This window comes from Halichoerus grypus, chromosome 13 (assembly GCF_964656455.1).
Source record: "Halichoerus grypus chromosome 13, mHalGry1.hap1.1, whole genome shotgun sequence".
Classification (NCBI taxonomy): domain Eukaryota; kingdom Metazoa; phylum Chordata; class Mammalia; order Carnivora; family Phocidae; genus Halichoerus; species Halichoerus grypus.
Window position 1 is genome coordinate 90,076,367 of NC_135724.1, and position 12,535 is coordinate 90,088,901.

Consider the following 12,535-nt stretch of genomic DNA (forward strand, 5'->3'; position numbering starts at 1 on the left):
CGCCCCACCCTGTCACAGCCCAGTCCCTGGCCCAAGCCCCTCCTCTCTGGCCCAGACCTTTTAACTGGTCTCCCCGTTCCCACTTTACCCAACCCCTCCGCCCCGCCCCAGCAGTAGCCCATTCCCCTCACAGGAACTGAAGGATCTTTCTAATAAGTCTACTGGTTCACATCCTCCCCTCTGCTGTGAACCTTTTATGGCTCCCCACTGCTTCCAGAATGAAGTCTTAACCTCTGACTTGGCTCACCTGACCTGGTACTTGTGGTCTCCCCAGGCTTTTCTTTCCACCTGTCCATTCTCTAGCTCTAAGTCACTGATAGAAGGCAGAGCCCCCACTGTAGGGCTGCCCCTCACCAGCTCAAGCACCTCCTATGGCTCCCTATTGCCAGTGGCTTCAATCTTAATCCTGCAATTTCTCAAATCTCAGTAGATCTCTTCTTTTCCCTTCACTGACCAGACTATCCCCCTTGTTGGATCTCATCAGACTCTAAGATCCTTCTGCATGTGGTTCCAAACCACTGCAAATAGCTGGCACCCAAAGATGGTGCCGGCTGACTCAGTTCGGCACCTGAGGAGCCCGAGCGTGGGCCAAGCTACTCACCAGGTGGGGCGTAGGAGAAGGCCGAGGGGTCAGGGGCATGCGGGGAGGCCTTGATCACCTCACGAGGGGGCACAGGGAAGGGCAGGCCTGATGTCCAGCACGGGGGCTCCGTGGGCAGCTTCTGGCCGTCGGGTGCAAAGGCTGGGAAGAACACAGGCTTCTCTGCTGAGGGGACGAGGGCGGGCAGTCAGCCGAACTCGGCCAGCCCTCAGGGACCCAGCGGCCCCGGCCACCCCTGCTCACACAAGGCCCTCCTGTGCCCACAGCACTGGCCTTGGGCAAGGATGGGGTCCTGGCCAGCAGGAATGGGGGTCTGTGTTGGGAGCCCCCCCAAGTCTGCAGGCCGGCATGCCCTGAGCCCCTGAGATCCTAGGGAGCTTCTAAGTCCCAGCATGCCAGGCAAGCGAGGCGCCTCGGACAAACCTCCACAGCAGGGGCTGACGGCCGGTGGCACGGGGCCTGCTCCCGCGGACACTTGCTCCGGGGCACGGTCGCGCCGCCTACGTACTTGTCTGCGGCCGAGCTGAGCCACTGCGGCCGAGACCGTCTGGCCCGTAAAGCCTACAATATTTACTGTCCGGCTCTTTCTAGAAACAGCTGGCTGGCCTCTGCACAGCGATGAAGGCTCGCCATGATACGTACGCCCCGGCCGGAGGGGCGGCCGGAGGTCCAGACGCTCAGGAGAACCCCCCGCACAGCAGCCTGTTTGTGGAACACGTACCGGGCACTGTGCTAAGCGCCCCCCACCCAGCGTGGACCCAAGGAGCCTCCCTAGTGAGCTCGCGAGAGCTGCTAGCTCTGTCGTACGGAGGGGAAACAGAGGCACAGACACATCGGTGGCATTGTCTAAGGTCAGCAGCAAATACCTGGCCAAGTCAGGATTTGAATGCTCGCCGGCCTGTGCAACTCAGGTCACACGACAGGAGGGTAACGCGCCCCCCCTGCTCCGTAGCCTCCTACGGGCCGGCACTTCTCAAGTGCTTTGTGTGCGCTGACTCATTTATCCTCACTACGCCCAAACAGAACTGTCACCATCCCCGTTTTACAGACGGGAAAACTGAGGCCAGGAGAGGGGAGATCACCTGGTCAAAGGGCCACAGCCGGCAAGGGAGGGAGCTTCAAGCCCAGGCAGTCAGGCTACAGGCTGTGATCTGAGCCTTCACTAGGCACTCTGCCCACAGGAGGATCAACAGCAGATGCCCCCAGATTCTCAGGCCTGGGGGACACCCTGTAGACAGGGCCAAAGGCCAGGGCCTCGGGTCTGTCATCATGGTGTTCTCCTGCCCACCTCCCACTCTGCTGAAATCTGCCTCAAGCTCTGAACCTCTCCCTTGAGAACTGGCTTGGGGACCAATCCCAAGAGAGAGAACTGGCTGAGAAGTTGGGCAGGAGACACAGCTTGGAAACGCCAGAACTCTCCAGCCCCTGGGACAGGAATAGCAGGCAGGTGTCATCTCTTGGGCCACCTCTGGATGGCAGAGGAAGTTTGTGAAAGCCCACTGAGGTACGGCAGCAGAGTGTCAGCATCGATTAGTGATGCCTGCTGTGGGCACAGCCGGGGGCAGGGGAGGCGTGCCTGTTCCACATCCTCTCTCTCTCCCCCATGAGAGACCGAGGTCCCCCGGAACCTGTGCCCTGGTCGAGTGGGCAGCCCACAGGAGAGCGTGCAGGGACTAACTCAGTGGAGGGATTCCACAGCCCTGCCGTGAACCCCCCCGGGCCTCGGCTTGTCCAGCTGCGCCTGGCCTGTGCTGGGTTCCAGGGCTGGAAGGGAAATCTGGGGCTGGGCCAGGCTGGGCAGGAGGCCGAGAGCCTGCAGAGACAACCTGTTCCTCCAGCTGGCCCCGGGGGAGCCGAGGGCCTGGCTTGGCTGAGCCGCTCCACGCAGGGGCCAGGGAGCAGGGAAGGCTCCTGCGAGACCAGAGAGGTAGTGCTGGGTGTCAAGTTCACACGTGCCTAAGGACACTGAGCAGCGAGGCGGACCCCGTGAGAAAAGCACGCAGTGCCTGCTGCCCGGCACACCGTCTGCGGTGGGGTGCCCTTCCAGGGAACAGCACGACCCTAGGCCAGACTCAGAAACCACTGGTGGTGGCTCACTTTCTCCCAGGACAGAGCCTATGACCTGTCCCAGCAGATCCTGGCGAGCCCCGTGTGGCGCCCAGTCATCCACGGGCAGCCTAGCCCTGCTCAGATCTGACATGGGCCAGAGCTGTTTGGGCCCCGGACATCACCGCACAGCCAACACCTGGGCAGCTGCCCCAAGGCTGGAAGGTCTTCTGGAGCCAGACCCCGCTCTCGCCCAGCAAATGCCACCCCCATCATGGGCTGTCCTGGCCCCAGTATGGGGCGGTCGCAGGGTCCCAAGAGAAGGCAGACACCCCGGCCCCATCCCCACTCGAGTTCATCAGCAGGCCCCACCGGCTCTGCCTCTGAAACAAACTCCCCGCGTACCCCTTCCTCCCCACCTCCATGGTCACCCCTGCAGCCCAGGCTCCACCACAGCTGGTCAGGAACAGCACTGTGGCCTCCTCCATCTGCCCAGCACCCTGGAGCTCTTACTCCTCAACAACGACCAGAGAGAAAGAGATCTTTCCAAAACAGAAAGCAGATTCTCTCCCACAACACAAACACATTGAAGCTCCTCCTGAAAAGGCTTCTCCCACACCGGAGACAAAGTCCCCGTGGTACCATGGCCTACGAGGCCTTACACAATCATGGGCCCCCACTTCCCTCTCTGATCCTCTATCCTACCCTCTCCCCAGCCATAGCGACCTTCTGGCAGCTCCCCAAACACACCAAGCTTGTCTCCACCCCGGGGCCTTTGCACATGCTATTCCCTCTGCCTGGAACGCCCTTCCCCGGGATCTTCCCATGACTGATTCATCATCTCCAGAGAGACTGCTCCTCTGAGCCCCTCCTCACCCTGCTTTTTTCTTCAATTGCATGAAGTAACCTAAAGTCATCTTGCTTCCTTATGTGTGTGTCCTGGCTTAATGTCCTTCTCGATCACAGAAAGAGCTCCCCGAATCAAGGAGTTCATCCTGCTCACTGCCGAACCCCCAGTGCCTAGCCCAGCACTTGGCCATCACAGGTGTTCAGCAAATGTCCTGGTCCAGTGGACAGCCACAGGACAGCCCGTGTGCTGGCCAGGATGCACGCCCGCCCCTGTGGGTGGCGTCTGAGACTTTCTGCAGCAGGTGGAAGTGGCCACAGGGAGGCAAGGGGGCAGGCTGATTAAACAGGGAATGTCTGGCCGGCCTGTGTCACTTGTGGGAAGTGTGGAGCCGTCCTCCTTCAGGGACAGCCCTGCTCTTTGTCCTCAGACAGGCAAGCAGCACCCATCCTCAAGGAGGCCTGTGGCCAAGGGCCAGCCTGGCTTTCTAGAGAAGAAGGGCTGTTCTACCCAAGCAGGGGGTGCAGGCCACCGGAGCCCACCCGAGCCCACCCGTGTACTGTGCTGCTCAGGGAGGGTGGGCTGGGGTCCTGCTGCCCTCAGATCCCGAGGGCAGGAGCCAGCAGAAGCCTAGGCTAGCCCAGTGTTGGGGGACCCCCGGAGGACCGGCTCCCATCACCTGTGATGTACACGGCCCATGCGGCACGCCAGGCTGCTCTGGAGAGGGTGTCCCTTTGGGGACACAGGCCTAGAGCTTCTTGGGTCCAGTGGGGAATGTGAGGCAGAGACAGATAATCCAAGAAACCATGCCTTGCCTGTCTCCTGACCTTGAGCTTCACGTGGCAACAATAAAGCACGCCCTGGGCAGTTGCTGGAACACAGCTGCTCAGGGAATTACCCGCACGGCTCCCCAGTGAACCCAGGGACCCCCGCCCGGAGTAAGGTCAGGATGAGAGCTGGAGGGAGCAGTGCTTCCTGCCCAGGCCCCAGAGTTGCTGCCAGCTGGGCGCTGAGCCTCAACCACGGTTCTAGAAGCTCATGTGTGGGCTGAATCACATGGAGTCAGAGGCTGAGCCACAGACGTGCTTACATACAATGCTTCTGAAAATGTTTTAAAGTTGCCAACGTTGAGAAACTGCAGCTCAGGTGAAAACATGGATTTCTGGCTTCCCCAGAAGCACAACGGCAGGCCTGTCCTGCCACGGGGTGACCTGGCTGAAAGCCAGTATGTGCCTACCTTAGAGCGAGCAGGGGTCCTCTGATTCACCCCCGTTCCCGCTGTGCCCTACTGTCCCCCCCACCTGTTCGAGTCCTCTAGCTGGCCCGCCCCGCGACTCTGCTTGGAGTCCGCAGCAGCTGCTCTGGATGCACAGACGCCCCTTATCCCTCATCCCTGCCAGGCCCCCCACTCTCCCCTGCTCTCCACCACGGCCACGGGCACACACTCACCCTCCTTGTCGGCAGGAGGCACGGGGCTCCTACTTTTGCCTCGAGGGCTGCTGCTGGGCTGCTGGGGGGTGTCGTTCTCGGGCTGCAGGGGCTGCGATGGCGGGGGGGCGGGCGGAGCCGTGTCCTCCCGGGCAGGCTCATGGACTTTGCTGACCTGCTGAGGGAAGCAGGGGGAAGGGAGTATCTTTACAGGTGGTCCTGGAGCCACAGAGACGAGGAACAGCCTTCCGGGCCCCCTGCACATGACAAGCCTGAGAGCCACGGCAGTGAGGGGCCCAGGGGCACCAGGCTGGGAGGGCAGAAGGGAGACCAGCAGGCCGCCAGCTCCCTGGTTCCTCCAGAGCCCCACCCTGCACGCCTGCCAGCTCCCTGGAGCCGTTCCCGCCTCATCTCCATGGGGATTTCTCCAGGAAACACGAGGCTGCTGGGAAGGGCTGGGAAGAGCGAGGCTGCAGGTGCTGCCCCCCGCCCCCCGGGGCTGTGCGCCCGCCCTGATCTACTGCCTTCTGGAAGCAGCGGTGAAGGGTGGGGGGGGCACGGTGGCTGAGGCCTTGCTTGGCAGGAGTCCTGGGGTGCGAGAGGGGGTGCCGGGGCACTCACGATTGGGGGTATGGCGGCTGCCCGCTGCTTCAGCTGCTTCAGGTCCAGCGGCTTCTGGGGTGAGACGTTGGCCCTGGTGTCACTGGTCGGGGTGAGGAGGCTGGGCCGTGGTGACAGCAGCCTGAGGGAGAGACGAGCGTCAGCCCGCAGGCTCACAGCTGGCCTCTCCTGGCTCCAGCCCTGCACGACGGGGCTGGAGGGGCCGCCAGAAGTGAGGCAAATGTCCAGGGTCACCCGGCCGAGGAGACCAACCAGGACTCTGGGGGTGGGGAGCAGAGACAGACGACTCCTCCCTCCCTCCTCTGGTCCTTGCTGGCTCCATGAGGAGCCAAGACCTCTTCCAACCCCAGCCCAGAGGCCCAGGCCAGGATCAAACACTTCCCAGAGAGCCCGAGGCAAGCAAAGTCCCAGGGACACCCAGACTCAGGGCCCGAGCCACACATGGCCCGCCAGAAGTTGCAGGAAAGCCGAAGAATCAACTAGATGAAGGCTTGGTGAGCTTAAGAGATTATTCATCACCCAAATATGAGAGGCTCAGGCACCAGGGCGTGGGACTGAGTGGACCCCACTTACTGGAGGACAGGAGTTGGGGAACCTACCCTCTCAACCAGAATGTTCCACTAACTGGAATCTCACTGTTTACTGAAGGGCTAAAAGCAGGTAGACTGCAGGCTTTGTGTGCAGGGGCTGGTCAGCAAGTACACGGTCTACCTACTGGCCAGAAGTGTGGCCATGAGCTGAACCGGGCCTATAAATGCTTCATTCCCCAAAGTGAGGTCATGTCCATCTGCCGTGGACGTACAGAACTGGGCACCTGTAAAGGGCACACAGTGGGGCAAAGCAGATGCCAGGGGCACGGTCCCTCCAGTGTAGGGCTGCAGGGTCTGGGGCACCCAGGCAGAGCCTGCCCTGCGGGCTGGGGCTCCTAAGCTGTTCACAGATGTCACCTCCTTCAGGAAGACTTCAGGGATTTCCAGGAAATCCCAGAGTATTGGGCACAGCAACTTGCCACAAACCCCGTCTGGCTCCCTAGTTGGCACGGAGTGTCCAAGGTGGGAGCTCAATCTGCCCCCACCTCACACCCTCACCCACCCACCAGGGCTGCCAGGTTCCTGCCCAGCTGTTGACCCTCTCCTGCGATCTGCACTTGCTGAGCACAGAGCAGACCCAGCGCTGTGCCTGGGGAGCACAGAGACCCAGGATCCGGTCTCGGCCTGCAGGACGTCACAGCAGATGACCGAACAGGGTGCACGAGGGCATTGGCCATGGGCTGGGACTCACCCAGAGGGCAAAGCTAAGGCTGGGTCCCCAAAGCCGGAGGGTCCTGTGGACACAGCCCCTACTGTGCTCCGCGACCATACCGGGTGATGCCACATGCAGACTAGAAGCCACAGCACTGCCTTCCACGTAAGAGCGTGACAAGCAGGACGTGGCTCACACCACTCTGCAGCCCGGCAGCTGGTGCCAGACCCCCAGCGAAGAGGAAAGCACGCCTCCTTCTGCGGATGGAGCCGGGCAGACACCTGACTCAGGGCCTAGGTGCCCTCTGCTCTCAACGGTGGTGGGGCCACCGAGCCGTGGCCATGACAGGCTGTGCTGCGGGGACCTGCCTCCCACCCGCATCTGCCACACGCTCGGCTGAGCGGAGACAGACACGGTGACGCCTGGTGGGGCTGCCCGAGGCGTGCAGGTGGGGCCGGGCGCAGGGGAAGGTCGTTCTGACTTCTCCGTGCTCAGCCGGCCTCCACGGTCCTCCCCACCTGCTCACCCTCCCTCCCGCCCTCACCTCTCCACCTCCCCAGACCCTGCTCGCGCTCTGCTCCGTGAGCTCTGGGGCCTTTCCTGTAGCCGCCGGCCCTCCCTGCTCCCCTGCACTCAGGCCCCCGGGCCCAGGCACCCTAACGGGCCTAAACACCACCACCACCTGACCTCCCCACCTGCCTCAACCCTATACCACGCCCAGCCTCCCCTTCTCTCTGCCTCCCAGCACCCATTTAAACCAACCCGCACTTGTAAGCTTCAATTTAAAAATGGATATGCCGCTTTGGAAGAAGTCTGGCCATTCCTCAAGAGGCGAAACGCAGTTATCACCCGACCCGGCAACCCGGCTCCTGGGGGTCTGCCCACAAGAACTGAGAACACAGGCCCACAAGAAAACCTGTTCACGAAGCTCACAGCTGCACCATATTTGGGTGGAAGCCACCCAAATATCCAAACACGGGTCCGTCCACACAACAGACTACGATTCAGCCATAAAAAGGAAGAAGTATGACACCTGCTACAACGTGGACGGATCTTGAGAACAAGATGCCGAGTGAGAGAAGCCAGACACAAAAGGCCACGTGTTGTGGGGATCCACTGATAAGAAATGTCCAGAAGGGGCGAATCCACAGAAGAGACCTGAGTGGAGGCCAGGGGCTGGGGGCGGAACGAGGAATGATGATGGAGGGTACAGGGTTTCTTTCTGGGGTGACGGAAATGTTCTGGAGTTCAACAGCAGTGATGGTCGCACGCCTCTGTGAACAGACTAAAATCCACTCAACTGCATGCTTTAACGGCTGACTTGTATAGTCGCTGAATTATAGCTCCATAAAGCTGTCGTGAGAAGAAAATAAAGAATGTACTATGTGCTAGCCATGAAATCAAGAGTTTGATTAACTGTACTGTTTCCACAAACGACAAAATGTCGTATTCTACAGGTGTACAAAAATACAAAACTACTATAAGACACAGTATTAAAGTTAAAAAATAACATTTTCTATCATGTAAGTATGCTTTTATAACACATATAAAGTGAAGTGTTTGCCAGCGAACTAGGGCCTTCCCCTTGGGCCTGGGCCCTGCCTCGGTTTCCCCACAGCTCCTCACCCAGGGAGGGTCCCATCACATTAGAGAGCAGGGGAGCAGGGACCCCCCCCTCAAATGCTCTCAGCAAGCACCCATTCGGGGCACACACAGAGACCCAGACTCCTCTTTCTGGAGTCCCCCACCGAGTGAAGCAGGAGCTCACCGGGGACTGGGGCCATGGGCATAGCACTTCACGGTTACGAGAGGCCTCCTGACACCACCCCGACCTCTCACTCTAAGAGGCCAGCATCCAAGAGCAAGGGCCTGGGTTCAAGTCCTTCACAAGCCTCAGCGTCTGGAACCCCCAAAGGAGCAGGAAGATACTTAGCACGGACAGGACTCCCAACTTTCCCTCGTTCCAGCCGCCACAGTGGGTGAGTGCTGCCTCCAGGAGCCCTCCTCAGGGGCAGCCCTGCCTCTGTGCTCTTTCCTTTGTTTTCCTGGAAGACAGCAGCTTTTATTTTCCTCTCCAGAGGCCTGGGGGGGCGGGGCTCTCGGAGCCTGGCACCAGGCATGTGACCCAGGAGGAGAGGGGAAGCCGACAATGCGGCTGGGAGCGGTTCAGGGCTCATGCTCCCAGTTCAAATCCCGCCTTCAGCTGTCGGACAGAACCACTGTGCCTCGGCTTCCCCATCTGTAAAATGGGCATGAGAACAGTCACCCCTGCCCTCCCAGGCTGTTCCGTGGGTGGAACAAGGGACTGCACCCGAAGTATGGAGAGCAGCACCTGGGGCTGAGCGGGTCAGGTGATCTTCAAATCACTGTGGGTTTTCTTCCCACACTGGAGGGCCAGGGCTGGGGGAGGGGGGGTGAGAAACGAAGGACTGGGGACACCCTGGGTCTGGACAGGGTGCCCCTCTCTGTCTGCTAAGTGCCCCCCTTGGCTTCCCTATGATCACCAGGCTGAACTCATCCTTGCTGCCATGCTGGAGGGTGAGGGAAGGCTGGTCGTGAACACTGTCTGCATAGACATGGTTCTATTGCTCCCTGTAGGGCCAGGTCCCTGCCCACCTGTCACCTCCTCTCCTGTCCCTCTCCCTCCCTCCGCTCTGCCACAGCCCTCTTTGCCTTCCACCGAACATAAGCTCATGCAGCCACAGGGCCTTTGCACTGGCCATTCCTCCCACACCTCCCACTACAGGCTCTGATCCCTCCCATGCCACCTCCTCAGAGAGGCATCCCTGACTGCTCCACGCACGGCCCCTGCCCAGGACCCCTGATCTTCCCATCTCCCACTTATCACAGGAGCAGTTTTGCTTCTTGAATGTTCCCATCCCATACTAGCCACTCTCGCCAGAATGGAAGCACTCTGGAATCAGGGCTCATCTGTTCTGTTCCCAGCATCCCTCGCACCTAGAAGGGCGCCTGGCACACCCTGGTGCCCAGTCAATCATTTACGGAATAAAGAAATAAAAGGGAAATTGCTGTTGGGATTCCTTCAAAATTTCAGGGGCACGGGGGAAGAAGTCACACTCCAGCCCGCTCTTGGAGTACACTTTCGGTGTTCCTAAAGCAGATCCGAAGGCAGCTAACTGTTCATTGAGCACCTAGTATGTGTGGGCCTGGCACCAGGCTGCAGTTTATGCTATGACCTCCATTATGCTCACAGGAAGCCCGAAAGTAGGGACACCACACCCATCTTATAGAAAACTGAGGCCCAGGGGAAGGGGTTTTCTGAAGTCTCCACCCCACCAGAAAGTGCCCAGGCACCCTCTCTGGAAACTGGGACAGAGGAGGGCAGGCGAGCTCAAGGCTTAGCAATCAAATCCACTATCTCTGGTCGTCAGCCAAGAAAACTCCCAGGCAGACCTGCCTGGCAGAAGGTGACGGAGAGTAAAAGCAGAATATGATTTCTCTCTCCAAAGGTCGTCGGGCAGCAGCCAGAACGAGACGCATCCTGGGCCTGTCCAGGGACGCCTGGCTCATCACACCAGGGCTGCCAGGCGGGAAGGAGAGTGGTGGGCGGCCGGCCAGGACCTGGGGTCGCGCAGGGGCCCACCCGTCCCGCCAGCCCTTCCGGGAGGCCCTGGCTGCCAGGGCGTGCTCTGACGCATCTTGCCTGCGCGGCTGTGGCTGGGGGGGGGGGGGGTGGTGGCAGGCGGCCAGCCAGGAAGAGGTCAGCAAGCTGGCCTAAGTCCAGCCTGGCTCCGAGGGCGGGGGACCAGCCTCGGTCACACAGGGCGTGACAAACCAGGTGTCCTGACTCCCAGCCCAGGGCCAATGCTCCCTGGGGATCAAATGCTGGACATTCAGGCAGGAAGAGTGGATGGAGGCAGACCCAGCCAAGGGAGGGAAGGACACGTCCCTGGGTGGGGCTGTCGGGGAGGAAAGGGAGGCTGAAAGTGGCCTTTGGGACTTCAGGCCTGGCCAGAGGGATCCAGGGGGTTGGCGGGGCTTAGCCCAGCCTTCCCAGTTCCCCAGTCTTGGGCAGGCCATGTGAACCCAAAACACAGACTCCAGGAGGCTGCTTATCAGCGTGGTTGCCCCATGAGCTCAGCACTCTTCCCGCTAAGAGCAGAAACATGTTTCCATGACTCCGTCCCCGTGGCCAGCAGGAGCAGGGTGGGGAGCCGCCCGCCCTGACCCCATTACCCAGGCAGAGAGAGTGAGTGGAGCAGCGGGTCCCTGGCCGTGGGCCCTCCCTGGACGACCGGGCCACAGTGCGTCTGTTTTCCAAGGGCAAGAAGCTCAGGAGCCTCTGAGCCCTCAGAAGCCTAATGGCTAGGCCTCTGCTGGTCACAGGACCACCCACCAGACTAACTTCCTGACACAAACGGGGCGAGGCTCCTGCCAGCAGTGGTTCCCAGGGACCCCCGGACACAGGAATCTGAAGACAACGTGGCTCACTTCCTTTTGTGGAGGAAGACCCACAGAGCTCTGGATGAATCCGATTTTCATAAGAAATGTTCTAGAACTTGCCATTTTAACATGCCCCAAGGTGAATCACGGGGCAGAGGAAAGGCTCCGAGTGAACTCGGCGATTTGAAAGTCAGATTTTCCTCCCTCTCGCTCTGCCCAGAACTTTTCCGAGAGACGGGAGAGGAGAGACAACAGACCGCACTGTTTTTAGTCAAAATAAAAACGACCCGCCTGCCTCACTAGAAAACATTCCTCCAGTGTCCAGATGTGGGTGGGAGCGGGTCTCTGCACCTCTGCCCTCAGCTGCCTGCAGCCGGCCCCTACTCGGGGGTCTGAGCTCTGGTTCTGGCCGGGGGTCTCAGGGCTCAGGGTCCTCGAGCATCTGTGCCAAACATGGGTAAAATCCAGTGCTCCAGGGGCTTGGGTGGGAGGTGGGGTGGGGCACCCCAGGCCAGGAGCAAAGACAAAGGTAAGAAAGGGAGGAACACATCTCAGACACGGCGGCACCCAAACAGGACGGCACGGGGGGTCCCTCCAGGCCACCCCCGCAGAAGAGCAGCCTCAACGGCTCAATCGACTTGAGAGCCAGGACAGGGGCTCGAAGCTCCCACACCCGGACCCTCGGCAGGTGGGACACGAGCCACCAGTGATCTCGGGAGCGTGTCACAAGCATCCGCAGGCAGACCCCCATCACTGTCTGCTAGGACACGGCAGCCGTCTCCCTGTGCCTGACACCCGCTGAATCCCCGCATCGGCAGCCGGCCGCTTTCTGAGCCCAAGTGACACCCAGCTGAGCGGGGCGTTCCCCCGAGAATGGACTGCAGCCCTGACCCTCACTGGCTCCACCACTCTGCCCGAGTCACACAGGCTCTTTCCCACCCCCGGGCCTTGGCACCTGCTGTTCCTGCCTTAAGGATAGAACTGTGCCCCCCACCTCCCCAAACATGCTCAAGCCCAAACAGCCAGGGACCTGTAAATGTGATCTAATTTGGAAACAGGCTCTTTACAGATGGGATCAAGTTAAGGTGGGGTCATTAGGGTGGACCCGAAGCCAGTGATGCCGTCCTCACAAGAAAAAGAAACTTGGGCACGTAGACACACAGGAAAATGCCACGCAAAGACAGAGGCAGAGACGGGAGTGACGCGTCTACGAGTCGAGGAACGCCAAGCACGGTCGCCACCCCAGAAGCTGGAGCAGCAAGAGCCTTCGGAGCAGCAGGGACCCGGCCACACCCACAGCCACCCACGGCCCCGGGCAGCCGGCCCCACTGCTTGGCACGCTCCCC

General features: G+C 60.4%; 1 protein-coding gene across 21 annotated transcripts in view; it reads right to left on the bottom strand.

The window, feature by feature from the left end:
* The window catches only part of NCOR2 (nuclear receptor corepressor 2), a 211,888-nt gene that overhangs the window by 28,170 nt on the left and 171,183 nt on the right, over window positions 1–12,535 (bottom strand). For 19 of the 21 annotated variants that reach the window (XM_078061099.1, XM_078061098.1, XM_078061102.1 and 16 more), the window contains 3 exons: window positions 5,544–5,664; window positions 4,944–5,100; window positions 602–766 (listed from right to left, as the gene is read on the bottom strand). In XM_078061099.1, the coding sequence (XP_077917225.1) occupies window positions 602–766; window positions 4,944–5,100; window positions 5,544–5,664 (443 nt within the window). The remainder of the gene's footprint in view (window positions 1–601; window positions 767–4,943; window positions 5,101–5,543; window positions 5,665–12,535) is intronic. The other 2 variants (XM_078061096.1, XM_078061097.1) reach the window with 2 other exon arrangements.